General features: G+C 38.4%; 1 protein-coding gene across 4 annotated transcripts in view; it reads right to left on the bottom strand.

Moving 5' to 3' along the window:
* RBL1 (RB transcriptional corepressor like 1) overlaps positions 1 to 19,583 on the bottom strand; it is an 81,429-nt gene that overhangs the window by 9,347 nt on the left and 52,499 nt on the right. For all 4 annotated transcript variants that reach the window (XM_024128371.3, XM_024128375.3, XM_024128373.3 and 1 more), the window contains 3 exons: positions 11,392 to 11,568; positions 6,835 to 6,906; positions 4,927 to 5,017 (listed from right to left, as the gene is read on the bottom strand). In XM_024128371.3, coding sequence (XP_023984139.1) covers positions 4,927 to 5,017; positions 6,835 to 6,906; positions 11,392 to 11,568 — 340 coding nt within the window. The remainder of the gene's footprint in view (positions 1 to 4,926; positions 5,018 to 6,834; positions 6,907 to 11,391; positions 11,569 to 19,583) is intronic.

Here is a 19,583-nt window from a genome sequence, read left to right as displayed (position 1 = left end):
CTGCGCGACCGGAGCCTGTGCTCCGCGACGGGAGAGGCCACAACAGAAGGAGGCCCACATACCACAAAAAAAAAAAAAAAAAAAAAAAAGAATGCCAGTCTGGGGTGCTCTGCTAATATGATAACGAATGCACAGTCCATGAGTATCCAGCTGGTGTTTTAATCAGGAAGCTCATTCTCCACAGATGGCTACTATAAGGGTTTCTGTTAGGCATATCTCCATCAATGACCAATGCTCAACATCACTAATTATTAGAGAAATGCAAATCAAAACTACAATGAGGTATCACCTCACATGGGTCAGAGTGGCCATCATCAAAAAATCTACGAACAGGGTTTCCCTGGTGGCGCAGTGGTTAAAAATCTGCCTGCCAATGCACGGAACAAGGGTTCGAGCCCTAGTCCAGGAAGATCCCACATGCCGTGGAGCAACTAAGCCCGTGTGCCACAACTACTGAGCCTGTGCTCTAGAGCCTGTGAGCCACAACTACTGAGTCCACGCACCTAGAGCCCGTGCTACGCACCAAGAGAAGCCACTGCAATGAGAAGCCCGCACACCGCAACGAAGAGTAGCCTCCGCTCACCTCAACTAGGGAAAGCCTGTGCACAGCAACAAAGACCCAACGCAGCCAAAAATAAAATAGAATAAACAAAAAAAATCCACCATTCACTTAAAAAAAAATCTACAAACAATAAATGATGGAGAGGGTGTGGAGAAAAGGGAACCCTCTTGCACTGTTGGTGGGAATGTAAATTGATACAGTCACTATGAAGAACAATATGGAGGTTCCTTAGAAAACTAAAAATAGAACTATCATATGACCCAGCAACCCCACTACTGGGCATATACCCAGAGAAAACCATAATTCAAAAAGACACATGCACCCCAATGTTCACTGCAGCACTATTTACAATAGCCAGGACATGGAAGTAACCTAAATGTCCATCAACAGAGGAATGGATAAAGAAGATGTGGTACATATATCCAATAGTATATTACTCAGCCATAAAAAGGAATGAAAGTGGGTCTTATGTAGAGACGTGGATGGACCTAGACACTGTCATACAGAGTGAAGTAAGTCAGAAAGAGAAAAACAAATATCGTATATTAACGTATGTATGTGCCATCTAGAAAAATGGTATAGATAATCTTATTTGCAAAGCAGAAATAGAGACACAGATGTACATAACAAGTGTATGGATACCAAAGGGGAAAGGGGGGTGGGTAGGATGAATTGGGAGATAGGGATTGACATATATAAACTATTGATACTATGTATAAAATAGATAACTAATGAGAATCTACTGTATAGCTCAGGGAACTCTACTCAATGCTCTTTGGTGACCTAAATGGGAAGGAAATCCAAAAAAGAGGGGATATATGTATACGCATAGCTGATTCGCTTTGCTGTACAGTAGAAACTAACACAACATTGTAAAGCAACTATACTCCAATAAAAATTAATTTAAAAAAATAAAATTGCATTAAAAAAAACTTAGGAATAAACCTCACCAAGGAGGCGAAAGACTTACATGCTGAGAACTACAAAACATTCATAAAGGAAACTGAAGATGATTCAAAGAAATGAAAAGATATCCCATGCTCTAGGATTTGAAGATTTAGTATTGTTAAAATGGCACGGTACTCAAAGCAAATATTACGTCTATAGATGTAATACGATCCCTATCAAATAACCCATGACATTTTCCACAGAACTAGAACAAATAATTCTAAAATTTATATGGAACCATAAAAGACCCAGAATTGTCAAAGCAATCCTGAGGAAAAAACAAAGCAGGAGGCATAACCCTCCCAGACTTCAGACAATACTACAAAGCTACAGTAATCAAAACAGCATGGTACTGGCACAAAAACAGACATATGGATCAATGGAACAGAACAGAGAGCCCAGAAGTAAACCCACACACCTATGATCAATTAATCTTCGACAAAGGAGGCAAGAATATACAATGGGGAAAAGACAGTCTCTTCAGCAAGTGGTATTGGGAAAGCTGGACAGCCGCATGCAAACCAATGAAGTTAGAACACACCCTCACAGCATACACAGAAAAACCCCTCAAAATGGCTTAAACACTTAAGTGTAGGACATGGCACCATAAAGCTCCTATAGGAGAACATAGGCAAAACATTCTCTGACATAAATCATACCAATGTTTTTTTAGGTCAGTCTCCCAAGGCAATAGAAATAAAAGCAAAAATAAACAAAGGGGACCTAATTAGACTTACAAGCTTTTGCACAGCAAGGGAAACCATAAACAAAAAGACAATGTATGGGGAATTCCCTGGCAGTTCAGTGGTTAGGACTCTGCACTTCCACTGCAGGTTGCACGGGTTCGATCCCTGGTTGGGGAACTAGGACCCTGCAAGCCACGCAGAGCAGCCAAAAAAAAAAAAAAAGTTTACAAATAACAAATGCTGGAGGGGGTATGAAGAAAAAGGAACCCTCCTACACTGCTTGTGGGAATGTAAATTGCTGCAGCCACTATGGAAAACAGTATGGCGGTTCCACAAAAAACTAAAAATAGAGTTGCCATATGATCCAGCAATCCCACTCCTGGGCATATATCCAGACAAAACTATAATTTGAAAAGATACATGCACTCATATGTTCATTTGCAATAGGCAAGACATGGAAACAACCTAAATGTCCATCGACAGATGAATGGATAAAGAAGATGTGTCATATAGACACAATGGATTATTACTCAGCCACAAAAAAGAATGAAATAATGCCATTTGCAGCAACATGGATGGACCTAGAGATTATCATACTAAGCAAAGTAAGTCAGAAAGAGAAAGACAAATACCATATGATATCACTTTTATGTGGAATCTAAAATATGACAGAAATGAACATATATACAAAACAGAAACAGACTCACAGATGTATAGAACAGATTTGTGGTTACCAAGGGCGGGTGGGGGAGGGAAGGATCGGGAGTGGAATTAGCAGATGTAAACTATTATATGTAGGATGGATAAATAACGAAGTCAGATGCAAACTACTGTACGTAGGATGGATAAATAACAAAGTCCTACTGTGTAGCACAGGGAAATATATTCAATATCCTATGATAAGCCATAATGGAAAAAAATATGAAAAAGAATACATAATGTATTTTTTAAAAAAAGCAGATTGATTAACATATTTGAGACACTACCCACAACAGCATGATAGACATGAGAGATCCAGTGAGGTCTGTGGGGCTTTACTATTATGAATGATGCTCAGGCCTGAACTCTGATGCATGTTGTTTGCTTGATCTTGCCTTTAAGTTTAACAGAATCCTGCTCTGGAATCTTGGCATCTACTTTGAGTGAAACTTTTGTGTGAGAAGGTGGTTGGTCAAGTGGCATAGGATGCATAAACTGTGTGTTTTTAAAAATAGTAATTATTTTATTCCTAATTATGAATTTGTTTATAGAACCAGAACTGTTCTTCCCAAGGTGGTGTTCTTTGGTGTGTCCAAGTCTAGGTCATAGCATCTAGCCACAGCTCCAGGAACTGGAACTTGTCTTATCTGAACACAGACTTGCGAGACTGTATCCTCCTCAATAACTTTGTCCCTTTTTTGGTGCCAGAATTCCTCAGTCTATTATCACTGGATACTCTCCCTGCTCTGTGCCATCACCACTGGACAGGATCTTAAGAATGGTTTTTTGTTTGCCTGCTAATAAATATCTAGTTAATAAATGTATATAAAACAGAACTGGACCTGAAACCTTTATGTTGTAGAGAGGGTACCTAACCTTCAGTTACCTCAAACTTTATCATCAAACTTATCAAATTCTGTCTTGAAATTCACTGCTCCTTGTATCCCAAATACTTGCTAGCAGTTTCCCAGCTAACCTGATGGTTTTGCAAGGACAGAAAAACCACCCAGGACAGGTGAGCAACATGTATAACAAAAATAGGAAGGTTTTTTTTTCTGTATTTTGTCAGGTTTACTTCCTAATGTACTTCTTCTCATTGCCTTGAAAAGGCTCAGGGATAACATATCTATGTAAAAAGAATTGAGTTTGGCCTGTGTAAACTTAGATGGGATCAGATTCTAGGACATTATTGTTAAAGAATTTTTTTGTTAAGATCTTAAAAGTTCAGACCCCAGTAGACACCATAATGATCATGGATATTTGGGTAATTAAAAAAAAATGTCTTTGACCCAGTCAATTTTCTCTAAGAATTTACCCTAAGGATGTGGACCAAAGATCAACCTACAATGATGTTCCTCACAAAGCTGTGTATAATTGGAAACAACCTAAAAGTCCTACACTGTGAAATTAAATAAATTACAGTACTTCTATACACATGTACACATATATATACATTAAGTAATGGAAAGTGAGACAGGAAAAGGAGACAGATGAGACAAGGGAAAGAGATGGGCTGAAAAGGCATTTTTATAACTTATCAACATATGAATACTGAACATTTGATTCTTCTTTCTTTCAAAAAAATTACTAGCACCTGAAGTCTTAGCATGATGGTAGTAACAAAGTGGCAACCTTGCTTTTGCTGATGGTGGCAGAATACCTATACACTTACTAATGAACAGGACATTTCCTTACTGTTCTCCACAGGCAGATCACTGACAGCTATCTTACTTTCCCTGTCATTCAGATTTATTTTTGAATTTTATTGTCTTTTATGAGTTTTTATTAATGTGTATAAGTATACTAGAAAACTTCTAAAACACAATTAACATGGGATAAATTAATGGTTTCAATACACAACCTCTGTGGAGGGAGGTACCTGACCCATACTTATCTCAAAGTCATTTGCTTCTTCCCAACACATATGCATTATCCACCCCACCTACACAATTAACTCCAGGACATCCACTGCATTATATACAATGTAACCAATAGTGTACTACATATAGAATCTTAAATTGGGCAACTTACCACAATCTGTCATTTCAAAATCACCATTCAGGTTTTTATTATATGTCACAACTTCTCTTGGAATACTTTTCAACAGTACACTTCTGTAAACCTATATAGATCAAAGGGGACAAAGAGGACTGCTGAGTCACAACGAGGCACAGGTTAAGCAAAACCAAAATAAGGACAAGATATCAAGCCAATTAAAAAGTATTTGTCTGTATGGGTGATAATCAAGGGCAAGATGTTAGTAGCCCTTGGTAAATGCAGATTACGGCAAACATCTTAGAAGAGGGGATACTGAAGCAGAGCTTACCACCTGAAATATAACCACTGCAGAAGGTTACAAAATAGAAGAATTAAGTAAGGAGCAACTAAACACTGATGAGCAGATTTTGCCAAATAAAAGCAACTTAAAAGATATGAACCTATTCCTTCTTCTTTTTAATTTCTTACATGAGACTCATTTGATCTCACTGGGGCTTGTTTTCCTGCTCCCATCCCATGCCCATCTCCTTTCAGATGGCCACATGAAAATCTGTTCCCCTCCCTGCCCCTAAACTGTTTTTAACCTCCAAGGTAGCTGAAAGGAATGATCCATTCCCCCTCATCCTATGGATATCGGTATTGAGAGAATATTTAGGAAGCTGTGGCTTAAACCATTTTTGACCCACATTAACTTCACCTTAATGATCTTAAGGGATACTCTGAACCTCTCTAAGCTCTGTTCCTAAGGGATTTTTCTGAAGAGGCCTGGAAACCAGGCCTGTTCCACCCTGTCACAGGATGTAAGCAATGTCTATACTTGGCTCTTCTAATATCTCTATATTGCTAGCAGTGTATTTGGGGCTTAAGTAAAGAAGTGAAACTATCTGTGGGGCTCTAATAGAAGGGGGTATGGCTACTAGTACTGGGGCCAGGGATATCTGAGCTACCACATCTCTCTTTTTGTCTAAGGTGGCAGATCACTGGGCCAGAGAAGAGGCCATTATGCTCCTTTAGAGCAGAGCAATCAGGTTCTTGAATGACCAAGGCCTTAAGGTAACCTGATCCTGTGTTCTTCAGCTACAATAACAACAATATAGAGCTAACAGTTATTAAATGCTTACTATGTGCCAGGTCACTACGTTAACATTTTATATTTCCGTGACTGAAAGGTTGTACAGAATTCTCACCAGGGCTATTATATCAGAAATGCCTGATATCTATTCAAAAATGCAAACATTAAGATTCTTATCAGATGGAAAAAGAAGCTAGACGTAAGTTAATATATCCTCAAATTTCACTGGATTTAAACATCATCAGAGAATCAAGTCTTATACAATTAAAGAATATTATTATTATAAATATTTTTCATTAGTGAAAAATGTCGCCACTCAAATAAATGAACAAATGGAATAAGAGAACGTGTGAGAAGTATATGCATATATAATATATAGGGACTTCCTTGGTGGCGCAGTGGTTAAGAATCTGCCTGCCAATGCAGGGGAAACGGGTTTGATCCTTGGTCCAGGAAGATCTCACATGCTGTGGAGCACCTAAGCCCATGCGCCACAACTACTGAAGCCCGTGTGCCTAGAGCCTGTGCTCCGCAACAAGAGAAGCCACCACAATGAGAAGCCTGCACACTGCAATGAAGAGTAGCCCCCACTCGCCGCAACTAGAGAAAGCCCGTGTGTAGCAATGATGACCTAATGCAGCCATAAATAAGTAATAAATAAATAAATAATATAGATTAGTCAGAAACAGCAAGATTTTTGGCTTCCACTGAAACTGTTTTTTAATTAAAACTGTCTCGAGTTTAACGGTGTCCATTAAACCAAAAAATCTATAGTAAAAGTAGAAAAGAAGTTTACCTTTTACATGACTTGTCAGCAGAGAAATAGTACAAATCTATTTTGGGACAGGAGGAAAAATAATGTAACTCACATGACTATTAGCTTGAGGCTGATTCCTATAACTTTTCATTATTTCTTGAAAAGTTCTTTCTTCTTTTGTTACCTAAGGAAAATAAGAACTGCATTTATCAATTGCTTTTAAAAGAAAAATGGCTCTGAACAAAAACTTCAATTACAGGTTGGCATTGAGAGCAGTCTTGCAGAAAGCCATTAACCACAGGCCACTCAATAACTAAAATCCACTACCATTTATGACTTTTACTACCTTAAAAGTTCAGGTTTGGGGACTTCCCTGGTGGCGCAGCGGTTAAGAATCCGCCTGCCAATGCAGGGGACACAGGTTCGAGCCCTGGTCCAGGAAGATCCCACATGCCGCAGAGCAACTAAGCCTGTGCGCCACAACTACTGAGCCTGTGCTCTAGAGCCCGCGAGTCACAACTACTGAAGCCCATGCGCCTAGAGCCCGTGCTCCGCAACAAGAGAAGCCACTGCAGTGAGAAGCCTGAGCACCGCAACGAAGAGTAGCCCCCGCTTGCCACAACTAGAGAAAGCACACATGCAGCAACGAAGACCCAATGCAGCCATAAATAAATAAAAAGTAAAAAAAAAAAAAAAAAAAAAAAAGTTCAGGCTTTGTGGCCTGTAGGGACTCAGCTAATAGTTTCATTAATCAAAAGCACTAAGATTGCTATGGTATAACTACCAAAAATGCATTTCTTTATAAAAAAGAATGATATAAGAAAATTCAGATCTGCTAAATCCCTTGCAGTCTCCAGTTGTATTAATTTTTAAGTACTTATTTAAAATTAACCACATACTAAAGGATAGAAAATGTCTTGTGATTCACAATAAGACAGAGGTTATTATAGGATTAGGCTTTTAACAGTTCAGAACAGACTGTAGGGTTTTAACACTTAGAAAAGTCACAGTGGTGGCCAAAAGAAAGAAAATAAATTAGTGATCCATAAAGGAATCCCTTCTAGTCTATTTATTATCACAGAGTTCACTTAAATTACTCTTTTCTTCTCCTTCACTGTCCATTAGCACTAAACCTGTTCTCCATAATGATGTTCTCCACAGAAATGGCAAAGCCTAAGCTATGGTCGTTTTCAAAAAAAAACCACAAATGATTAGTTAAGATGGCAGACAGCAGAAGCAAGAAGAACTACAATCCTGCACCCTGCAGAATGGAAACCGCAATCACAGGAAGTTAGACAAAGTGAAACGGCAGAGGAATATGTCCCAGATAAAGGAACAAGATAAAACCCCAGAAGAACAGCTATAAGTGAAGTGGAGACAGGCAACCTTCCAGAAAAAGAATTCAGAATAATGATAGTGAAGATGATCCAGGATCTCAGAAAAAGAACAGAGGCAAGGATAGAGAAGATGCAAGAAATGTTTAACAAAGACCTAGAAGAATTAAAGAACAAAGAAACAGAGATGAACAATACAATATCTGAAATGAAAAATACACTAGAAGGAATCAATAGCAGAATAACTGAGGCAGAAGATCGGATAAGTGACCTGGAAGACAGAATGGTATAAATCACTGCCGTGGAACAGAATAAAGAAAAAAGAATGAAAAGAAATGAAGACAGGCAAAGAGACCTCTGGGAAAACATTAAATGCATCAACATTCACATTATAGGGGTCCCAGAAGGAGAAGAGAAAGACAGAAAGGACCTGAGAAAATATTTGAAGAGATAACAGCTGAAAACCTCCCTAACATGGGAAAGGAAATAGTCACCCAAGTCCAGGAAGGGCAGAGAGTCCCAGGCAGGATAAACCCAAGGAAGAACACACCGAGACACAGAGTAATCAAACTGACAAAAATTAAAGAAAAAATACTAAAAGTAACAAGAGAAAAACGACAAATAACATACAAGGGAACTTCCATAAGGTTATCAGCTGACTTCTCAGCAGAAACTCTGCAGGCCAGAAGGGAGTGGCATGATGTATTTAAAGTGATGAAAGGGAAGAAATTACAACCAAGAATACTCTAACCAGCAAGGCTCTTATTCAGATTTGATGGAGAAATGAAAAGCTTTTCAGATAAGCAAAAGCTAAGAGAATTCAGCACCACCAGACCAGCTTTGCAACAAATGCTGAAGGAACTTCTCTAAGCAGAAAAGAAAACGCTACAACTAGAAACAAGAAACTTACGAATGGAAAAGCTCACCAGTAAAGGCAAACATACAGTAAAGGTAGGAAATCACCCACATGCTAATATGATATCAAAACCAGCAATTATGAGAAGGGGAGAACACAAATGCAGGATATTGGAAATGCATTTGAAATTAAGAGGCCAGCAACTTAAAACAATCTTGTTTATATATAGATTGCTATATCAAATCCTCATGGTAACCACAAATCAAAAATCTACAAAAGATACACATACAAAAAAGAAAAAGGAATTGAAACACAACACTAAAGTTAGTCACCAAATCACAAGAGAAGAGAACAAAAGAGGAAGGGAACAAGAAAAAATGTTTCGTAACTCTACATCTCTTGATTTTTTGTATTTTCCATCTCTATGGAAATGCTCTATGGATATGCTGTTTTTTCTTTTCCTCAGCTCTATATTCTAATCCATTGAGTCTTTTGGGTTGGAATTTGGTTTCCATTACAAGTTTCATTCAGTTCTTTTTGACATCTTTCGGGTCCTTTTTAAAGTGACTTGGCCTTTGTTCATAAAAAGAATTTTCCTTTATACGTTGAATCATTTTAAACATATAATTGCATAATTTGAGATCAATAATTCTATTACCTGAAATTTCTGAATATCTAACCTGCTCTAAATTTCATCTGTTGACATACTCACATTGGCTTATTTCCTTGATTGTTTTATAATTTTGGATTTTTTAGTTCTGTTTTAATAAGGATTTAATTTGTGTGAATACTGAATGGCTTCAGGGTTGAGTGTTTCATACCTCAAAGTAGTTTGCTTCTGCTGGGAACCCCAGTGATACTATTAGCTCTGGGACAACTTTTGGTTTTGTTGTTGCTGTTATTGTTACTGTTTTGACTTTGGAGATTCTTTTTTTTTGGCCGTGCCGTTTGTCTTGTGGGATCTTGGTTCCCCAACCAGGGATTGAACCTGTGCCCTTGGCAGTGAAAGCACAGAGTCCTAACCCTAGAGATTCTTATAATGGTAAAATAAATGAGGTATGCAAATTGGTGTGGTTTTAAAAGTGGAAAGAGTGATACCAATATAAAGGATTATTAGTATGGATGCCAATGTAGAATGTGACTATAAAAGGGGAGTAACTATGTGGTCTTTTTCGTGCTGTATGTTATCTAGTTGTTGTGGAAAAAATGTATAAAAATTGTAACCACAGAAGGAAATGTTTGTAACTCTCTGTAAGTTATAAACCCAAGGCTGCTTTTTAGGGTTCTGGTATCCTTAAGAGAAATAATAAAAATAGTAACAGCTTAAAAAAAAGATTAGTTAATAACATGTATTAATATCTATTTTGTATACAGATTTTAAAGAGGTAATGTGAGAAGGAAGTCACAAAGGAGTTTGAAAACATGTCCTCTGCCTCAAAAAGCTGAAAAATTAGGTTGTAACTCGTACATCTGCTAGGACTGGTAGTGTGGCCAATATGATCAAGACCAAAGTTACAGATGATTGTTTCAGACATATTAGAAATTTTAAAAACAAGATATGCCATTTTATGACTTAAAACATATTGTAGCAACTAGAAAGTAAAATGCTCTTCTGAGGCAACAGAATAAATCACTGGAAAGCAATATAGTATAGAAGCTATTTTATACCAGATTCTGAATCAGGAGAACATAGGTTGTCACTTATTGTGTAACTTTGGCCAAGTTACTTTCAGCTCTGGGCCTCAGTTACTCACCTTAAATGTAACGATCATTTTACTTCAAAGTACAAGATTAGAGGTGTCATGGGGTGATGGTGGAAATGGTTCTCCATTAATAGTGTGGAGAACCATTTTACTACAAATGGCTCTAAGATCTTTTCCAATTTTTTTTACAACCAGTGAATTCTTATGAAGCGAGAAGGCTGATTATTATGAAAGTAAATGAAGGACTTCCCTGGTGGCACAGTGGTTAAGAATCCGCCTCCCAATGCAGGGAACACGGGTTTGATCCCTGGTCCGGGAAGATCCCACATACCATGGAGCAATTAAGCCCGTGAGCCACAACTACTGAGACTGCGCTCTAGAGCCCACAAGCCGCAACTACTGAGCCCACGTGCCACAACTACTGAAGCCTGCACGCCTAAAGCCTGTGCTCTGCAACAAGAGAAGCCACCGCAATGAGAAGCCCACGTACCGCAAGGAAGAGTAGCCCCCGCTCTCTGCAACTAGAGAAAGCCCGCACACAGCAACAAAGACCCAACACAGCCAAAAATAATAAATAAATTAAATAAATAAATTTATAAAATTTTTAAAAAAAAGAAAGTAATGAAGAGTCCATAGAAATAGATATAGTAGCTGGAATTTACCACTGTTGGCTTATAGCACTTAAGGCAAACTAACAATCAAGTGCAACAGATTTTCACCTCAGGCCTCAAATACAGGTAACTACGGCAAAGAGCTTCCCCCAACTTACACATTACCTTTGCCATGATGTAAAAGGCACAAAGGAGGAGCTGATCCAAATGTCTGTCTTTCATCATATCAGGGCAGTGAACTAAAGTGAATTCAAAACATGTCCATATCTTCCTTCTTAACTCATTTGAAACATCCAGTTTTAAACATAAATCACGTAAGCGTACACTTGCCAAATGATAGACCTAAGATGAAAGATAGCACATTGATGCAAAAAAAACAAGTACATAATTTCTCAAATTTATGTCTTACCATGAACCTGGGCTTTTAGGCCAAGATTAATAAACACCTAAGGCTGTTGATGCATTAAATTACATAAAATTTTTATTTTATAGTACTAGTTCACTGCTATGGAAAAAGAAAATATATTAAAACAAAATTCTCTTTGGAAAACCACCTTAAACATTTTTTTGGTAAAGATGTTATATGCTATAATTATATGCTGTCAACTATGTAAAGTGAGAAATACTAAAATTAAATGGTTTGATTTACCAGCATCATGATCATTATGAATACATAATTTTTCAAGTGTCCAGAAGTCTCTTTTTTTGGTTCAGGCAAAATGACTAGAAAGCTTAAAATGTCACATAATACACTGAAATGTTTGACTCCAAAATGAGTCAGAAAGCAAAATCATTAAAAAATTTCCCCAATAGTCTACATTGTTTTTATGAGCACATGAAAGGAATGTTAAGCAAACGAGATACCAGATTTTGTTGCTGTTGTTTATTGAGGTATAACTGACATACATTATATTAGTTTCAGGTGTACAACATGATTCGACATTTGTATATGTTGTGAAAAGATCACCACGATAAGTCTAGTTAATATCCACAGTTAACAGAATTTTTTTTTTCTTGTGATGAGAACTTTTAAGATCTAGTCTCTTAGCAACTGTAATATGGAACACAGCATTACTAACTATAGGCACCACGCTATACATTATATCCCCATGATTTATTTATTTTATAACTTGAAGTCTGTACCTTTTGACTCCCTTCATCCATTTCACCCACCCCCTCGCCCACTGGCAACCACTAACCTGTTCTCTGTATTTATGAGCTTGTTTTTGATTTTTAGATTCCACATATAAATATAATATAGTATTGTCCTTCTCAGTCAAGTTGTTGTTTTTAAGTATGTCAGAGTAAATTCAGTTCAATGCCTTCAACCTTTCATATAGTCTTTATATGAACCGATACTAATGCAAATGCCCCAAAGGTCCTGAAAGATTCTAAAATGATTTCTGATCATCCAAAAAGCATTATGTTTTATTATCTTAAGAACTGGTAATCCTACTGTGATATTCCTAAACTATTCTGTTTGAACTAAGTTTTTAAATCTAAATGTTCACGGTAAAAAAAATGAAAAAGAGTAAGGCATTCTTTATAGCAAAGTATCTTTTGAGAGGGAAAAAAATCCACAAATTAAAGCTGAAAAATGAACTTTAGCCATCCAATACACTAATCTGATAGAAAGGGAGATAAGGGTTGACTCCAAAGCCACCAGTGATTCATTTTATAACAAACTCATTTTCTGCATCCCAACCCTTTGTTTCTGGTCTTGTTGGCCAAGAGATAAACAGAAACCACTGGGGTCAGAGCAGTGGGAAAGATGCTGGAACTTTACATTCGTGATAGGAGAAGATAACAGATACAGTCCTAGGTAGAAGGATAAAGAACTATGTCATTAAGTAATACTTGTGGGGCTTCCCTGGTGGCGCAGTGATTGGGAGTCCGCCTGCCAATGCAGGGGACACGGGTTTGGGCCCTGGTCCGGGAGGATCCCGCGTGCCGCGGAGCAGCAAAGCCCATGTGAACAACCGCTGAGCCTGCACTCTGGAGTCCACAAGCCACAACTATTGATTTCGTGCTCTGCAGCAGGACAGGCCACTGCAATGAGAGTCCCACGCACTGGGGCAAGGAGTGGCCCCCACTCACTGCAACTGGAGAAAAGCCCACGTGCAACAATGAGGGCCCAACACAGCCAAAAATAAAACAAATTTTTTTTAAAAAGTAATACTTGTTAAGTATCTTTTACAAAGCTAATCCAATGCCTTAAAGGTACACATACTCTGGAAGGCTTCTAACAAAAAATTCACAGTAAATTCTACTCAGGCATAGGATATCAGCATCACACTGAGTTCAGCATGGATAACATCTGCAATTTACTCAAGAAATGGTTATTTTGAACTCATTATAGATATGGACATTTCAATTCCCTTTTAGGGTAAAATTTTTCTAGCTTCTAAGTAGGCTATAATTAAAAGGACAAGCTGGATTCTGAAATAAATTCAGAACTAAAAATTCATAAATAAAGCCTTATTTTTGTCAATCTTAGATTCATTATCAAAGGCAGCAATTTGTCATTTTGAAAATTAAAAATAGGGAATGAATGGGGAAAATAGTACATTTGGAGCTCTGTTTTTAAAACAGGCCTTAGGCACAAGATGTAGGCAGGAGTGGAGATGGTGGGACAGAGTAGAGAAGGCAGTGGGAGGTGGTAAAAAGGGCAAGTGTCTCAAGAATTATTCTAAGAAACACTAGATAGAGGAAATAAATTTGCATGAAGAGATAATTTGAAAAAACAAACATGAATTTCTTAAAAATTTTAAGCCTTAAACCCTAATCATAATGCTAGAAAGAAAAAACAGTACCTTTTTTTTCATTTACAATTTTCCAGAATGGGCTAGATAGCCACTAGTTATAGGGTAGACTGGAGAGGTTATCTTCCAATTCTGGGATTTATTTTAGAGAAGCGGCATGTTTGGTCACAAATATCTGATTAACATGTCTATCTTATCAGAAGCTTTATGGTCCTTATAAAAGCTAGGCAGGATAAGCTGAAATTATTTCTATGTTAAATCTTTGCATTAATACTAAAGTAATTTAGGCATTATAATGAGAACTGGTCAATTCATAAAAGGTAAAAAACTAGATTTATGATAAAAATTATGTAGACTCCCAGCAGTATCCCACCAATCTTAATAATGAATCTTCAGTAACTTAAACTTAACCATAAGATCCAATGTACCTGTCCCACAATAAACTCCAATCTAAAGCAATATAACACAATGGAGTTCCTGTGAATTCCACAGGATGGCCAACTGCTTAATCAAAGTTATGTAAAACAAGCTAGCAGGAAATGGAATTAAAACTCTCTGAGCCTGAGTCCAAACATAGCTCATCAAGATCATAATGTTCTTTTAGAATGTCAAATATGTTTTTAAAAAAGGCTAAAGGTACATTACCTGATACTAAAGCTAAACAAAGACACTCTAAGAAAAGAAAACTACAGACCAATATCTATTATACTGATGTGAAAATCCTCCACAAAACCCTAGCAACTGAATGGAACATCATACACTAAAAGGGTTATACACCATGACCAAGTAGGAGTTATTCATGGAATGAAAGGATAGTTTAACATATGAAAATCTATCAGTGTAATACACTACATTAGCAGAATGAAGGGAAAAATAATATAATCATCTCAAAATTTGATGCAGAAAAAAAGAATTTGAAAAATTCAATACCCTTTTTACAAACTAGGAATAGACAGAAACTACTTCAACATAATAAATAGCATATATGAAACATCCATAGCTAAGATCATACTCAAAGTAAAACAATGAAAGCTTTTCCTCTAAGATCAGGAACAAGACAAAGATGCCCAATTTCAGTACTTCTATTCAACACCATACTAGAAGTTCTAGCCAGAGCAATTAGGCAAGAAAAAGAAATAAAAGGCATTCAAATTAGAAAAGTAGTAAAACCATCTCTGTCTGCAGATGACATGACTTTATGTGTAGGAAACCCAAAAACCCTGGAGTCCATAAAAAATGTTAGAACTAATAAATGAATACAGCAAAGTTGCAGGATACAAAATCAACACACAAAAATCACTTTTATTCCTATACCATAAACAATGCACAATCCAAAAATGAAATTAAGAAAATGATTCCATTTACAATAGCATGAAAAAGAATAAAATACTTGGGAATAAACTTAACCAAGGAGGCAAAAATTTGTACACTGAAAACTGTAAAGCATTGCTCAAAGAAATTAAAGAAAACATAAATAAATGGAAAAACATACTATGTTCATGGACTGGAAGACTTAATACTGTTAAGATGTCAACACTACTCAAAGCAATCTACAGATTCAATATAATCCATATTAAAATCCCAAAGATTTTTTTTTTTTTTTTGCAGAAATAGAAAAAAAATCCATCCTAAAACTCATATGAAATGTCAAGGGACTCTGAATAGTTAAAATAATCTTGAAAAAGAAGAACAAAGTTGGAGGTCTCACATTTTCTGATTTCAAACCTTACTACAAAGTTACACTAATCAAAACTGTGGTACTGGCATGAAGAGACCAATGAATAGAATACAGAGCCCAGAAATAAACCCTCACATATATAGTGATGAGTAACTTGACAAGGGTGTCAAGACTATTCAATGGAGAAAGGCAGTCTTGCCAACAAGACTTACTGAGGAAACTGGATATCCACATGCAAAAGAATGAAACTGGGTCCTTACCTTATACCATATATAAAAATTAACTCAAAATGGATCAAAGACCTAAATGTAATTTCTAAAATTATAAAAATCCTACAAGAAAACATAGGGGAAAAGCTTCATGACACTGGAATGTGCAATAATTTCTCGGATATGACCCCAAAAAGAACAAGACAACAAAACAAAACATAGATAAATTTGACTTCATCAAATTAAAAAACTTCTGTGCATCAAAAGACACTAATATATAACATAGCGAAAAGGCAACCCATGGCATGGGAGAAGATATTTGCAAATCATGTATCTGATAAGGAATTAATATTCCGACAATATAAAGAACTTCTACAACTCACCAATAAAAAACTCAAAAAATGGGCAAAGGACTTGAATAGACATTTCTCTGAGGAAGGTAGGATTGCCAAAAAGCCCATGAAAAGATGCTCAATATCACTAATCATCAGGGAAACGTGAATCAAAACTACAGTAAGGAGATAGCTTCAAGATGGTGGAGGAGTAAGACGTGGAGATCACCTTCCTCCCCACAAATACATCAAAAATACATCTAAATGAGGAAGAGCTCCTACAGAACACCTACTGAAGGCTGGCAGAAGACCTCAGACTTCCCAAAAGGCAAGAAACTCCCCACGTACCTGGGTAGGGCAAAAGAAAAAAGAAAAAACAGAGACAAAAGAATAGGGATGGGACCTGCACCTCTGGGAGGGAACTGTGAAGGAGGAAAAGTTTCCACACACTAGGAAGCCCCTTCACTGGTGGAGATGGCGGGTGGGAAGCTTTGGAGCCACAGAGGAGAGCGCAGCAACAGGGGTGCAGAGGGCAAAGCAGAGAGATTCCCGCATTGAGGATGGGTGCCGACCAGCACTCACCAGCCTGAGAGCCTTGTCTGCTCACCCACTGGGGCGGGTGGGGGCTGGGAGCTGAGGCTCGGGCTTCAGAGGTCAGATCCCAGGGAGAGGACTGGAGTTAGCTGTGTGAACACAGCCTGAAGGCAGCTAGTCAGCCACAGCTGCCCGGGAGGGAGTCCGGGAAAAAGTCTGGAACTGCCTAAGAGACAAGAGACCATTCTTTCAGGGTGCACGAGGAGAGGGGATTCAGAGCACTGCCTAAATGAGCTCCAGAGATGAGCGCAAGCCGTGGCTATCAGCGCGGACCCCAGAGACGGGCAAGAAACGCTAAGGCTGCTGCTACAGCCACCAAGAAGCCTGTGTGCAAGCACAGGTCACTATTCACACCTCCCCTCCCGGGAGCCTGTGCAGCCTGCCACTGCCAGGGTCCCGTGATCCAGGGACAACTTCCCTGGGAGAACACACATCATGCCCAGGCTGTTGCAACATTATGCTGGCCTCTGCCGCCGCAGGCTTGACTGCATTCCGTACCCCTCCCTCCCCCTGGCCTGAGGGAGCCAGAGCCCCCTGATCAGCTGCTACTTTAACCCCATCCTGTCTGGGAGGGAAACAGACGCCCTCAGGCGACCTACACGCAGAAGTGGGGCCAAATCCAAAGCTGAACCCCAGGAGCTGCGCTAACAAAGAAGAGAAAGGGAAATCTCTCCCAGCAGCCTCAGGAGCAGCGGATTAAATCTCCACAATCAAACTGATGTACCCTGCATCAGTGGAACACCTGAATAGACAATGAATCATCCCAAAATTGAGGCAGTGGACTTTGGGGGCAACTATAGACTTGGGGTTTGCTTTCAGCATCAAATTTGTTTCTGGTTTTATATTTATCTTAGTTTAGTATTTACAGCTTACTATCATTGGTAGATTTGTTTATTTTTTTGGTGGTGGTTTTTCTTTTTTAAATTTATTTTATTTTTGGCTGTGTTGTGTCTTCATTGCCGCATGCAGGCTTTCTCTAGTTGTGGTAAGCAGGGTCTACTCTTCGTTGCAGTGCACAGGCTTCTCATTGCGGTGGCTTCTCTTGTTGCGGAGTACGTGCTCTAGGCAGGCGGGCTTCAGTAGTTGTGGCTCACAGGCTCTAGAGCGCAGGCTCAGTAGTTGTGGCGCATGGGCTTAGTTGCTCCGCGGCATGTGGGATCTTCCTGGACCAGGGCTTGAACCCGTGTCCCCTGCATTGAACTCGGTTCCCCTGCATCGGCAGGCGGACGCGCAACCACTGCGCCACCAGGGAAGCCCATGCTCTCTTCCTTTTTTATAATATATATATTTTTTTCCTTTTTCTTCTTTTGCATGTGTATGCTTCTTTGTGTGATTTTGTCTGTATAGCTTTGCTTTTGCCATTTGCCTTAGGGTTCAGTCTTTTTTTTTTTTTTTTTTTTTTTAGTATAATTTTTAGCACTTATTATAATTGGTGGATGTGTTTTTTGGTTTGGTTGCTCGCTTCTTTTTTTTTTACTTTCTAATTTTCTTATTTTTAATGATATATTTTTTATTTTTCATTTTTATAACTTTATTTTATTTCTCTTTCTTTCTTTTTTTCTCCCTTTTCTTCTGAGCCATGTGGCTGACAGGGCCTTGGTGCTCCGGTCGGGTGTCCGGCCTGAGCCTCTGAGGTGGGAGAGCCGAGTTCAGGACAGTGGTCCACCAGAGACCTCCCAGCCCCACATAATATCAAATGGTGAAAGCTCTCTCAGAGATCTCCCTCTCAACGTGAAGACCCAGCTCCACTCAATGACCAGCAAGCTACAGTGATGGACACCCTATGTCAAACAACTAGCAAGACAGAAACACAACCCCACCCATTAGCAGAGAGGCTGCCTAAAATCATAATAAGGTCACAGACACCGCAAAACACACCACTGGATGCAGTCCAGCTCACCAGAAAGACAAGATCCTGCCTCATCCACCAGAACACAGGCACCAGTCCCCTCCACTAGAAAGCCTACACAACCCACTGAACCAATCTTACCCACTGAGGGGCAGACACCAAAAACAACGAGAACTATGAACCTGCAGCCTGCGAAAAGGAGACCCCAAACACAGTAAGTTAAGCAAAATGAGAAGACAGAGAAATACACAGCAGATGAAGGAGCAAGGTAAAAACCAACCAGACCAAACAAATGAAGAGGAAACAGGAAGTCTACCTCAAAAAGAATTCAGAGTAATGATAGTACAGATGACCCCAAATCTTGGAAATAGAATGGAGAAAATACAAGAAACGTTTAACAAGGACCTAAAAGAACTAAAGAGCAAACGAACAATGACGGACAACACAATAATGAAATTAAAAATTCTCTAGAAGGAATCAATAGCAGAATAACTGAGGCAGAAGAACAGATAAGTGACCTGGAAGACAAAATAGTGGAAATAACTACCACAGAGCAGAATAAATAAAAAAGAATGAAAAAAATTAAGGACAATCTCAGAGACCTCTGGGACAACACTAAACGCACCAACATTCAAATTATAGGGGTCCCAGAAGAAGAAGAGAAAAAAAAGGGACTGAGAAAATATTTGAAGAGATTATAGTTGAAAACTTCCCTAATATGGGTAAGCAAATAGTCAATCAAGTCCAGGAAGCACACAGAGTCCTATACAGGATAAATCCAAGGAGAAACATGCCAAGACACATATTAATCAAATGATCAAAAATTAAATACAAAGAAAAAATATTAAAAGCAGCAAGGGAAAAGCAACAAATAACATACAAGGGAATCCCCATAATGTTAACAGCTGATTACTCAGCAGAAACTCTGCAAGC

The sequence above is a fragment of the Physeter macrocephalus genome, chromosome 14 (genome assembly GCF_002837175.3).
Source record: "Physeter macrocephalus isolate SW-GA chromosome 14, ASM283717v5, whole genome shotgun sequence".
In the NCBI taxonomy this organism is placed as follows: domain Eukaryota; kingdom Metazoa; phylum Chordata; class Mammalia; order Artiodactyla; family Physeteridae; genus Physeter; species Physeter macrocephalus.
Note: the sequence above shows the minus strand (reverse complement) of the source record. Positions and strands in the feature narration are given on the sequence as shown.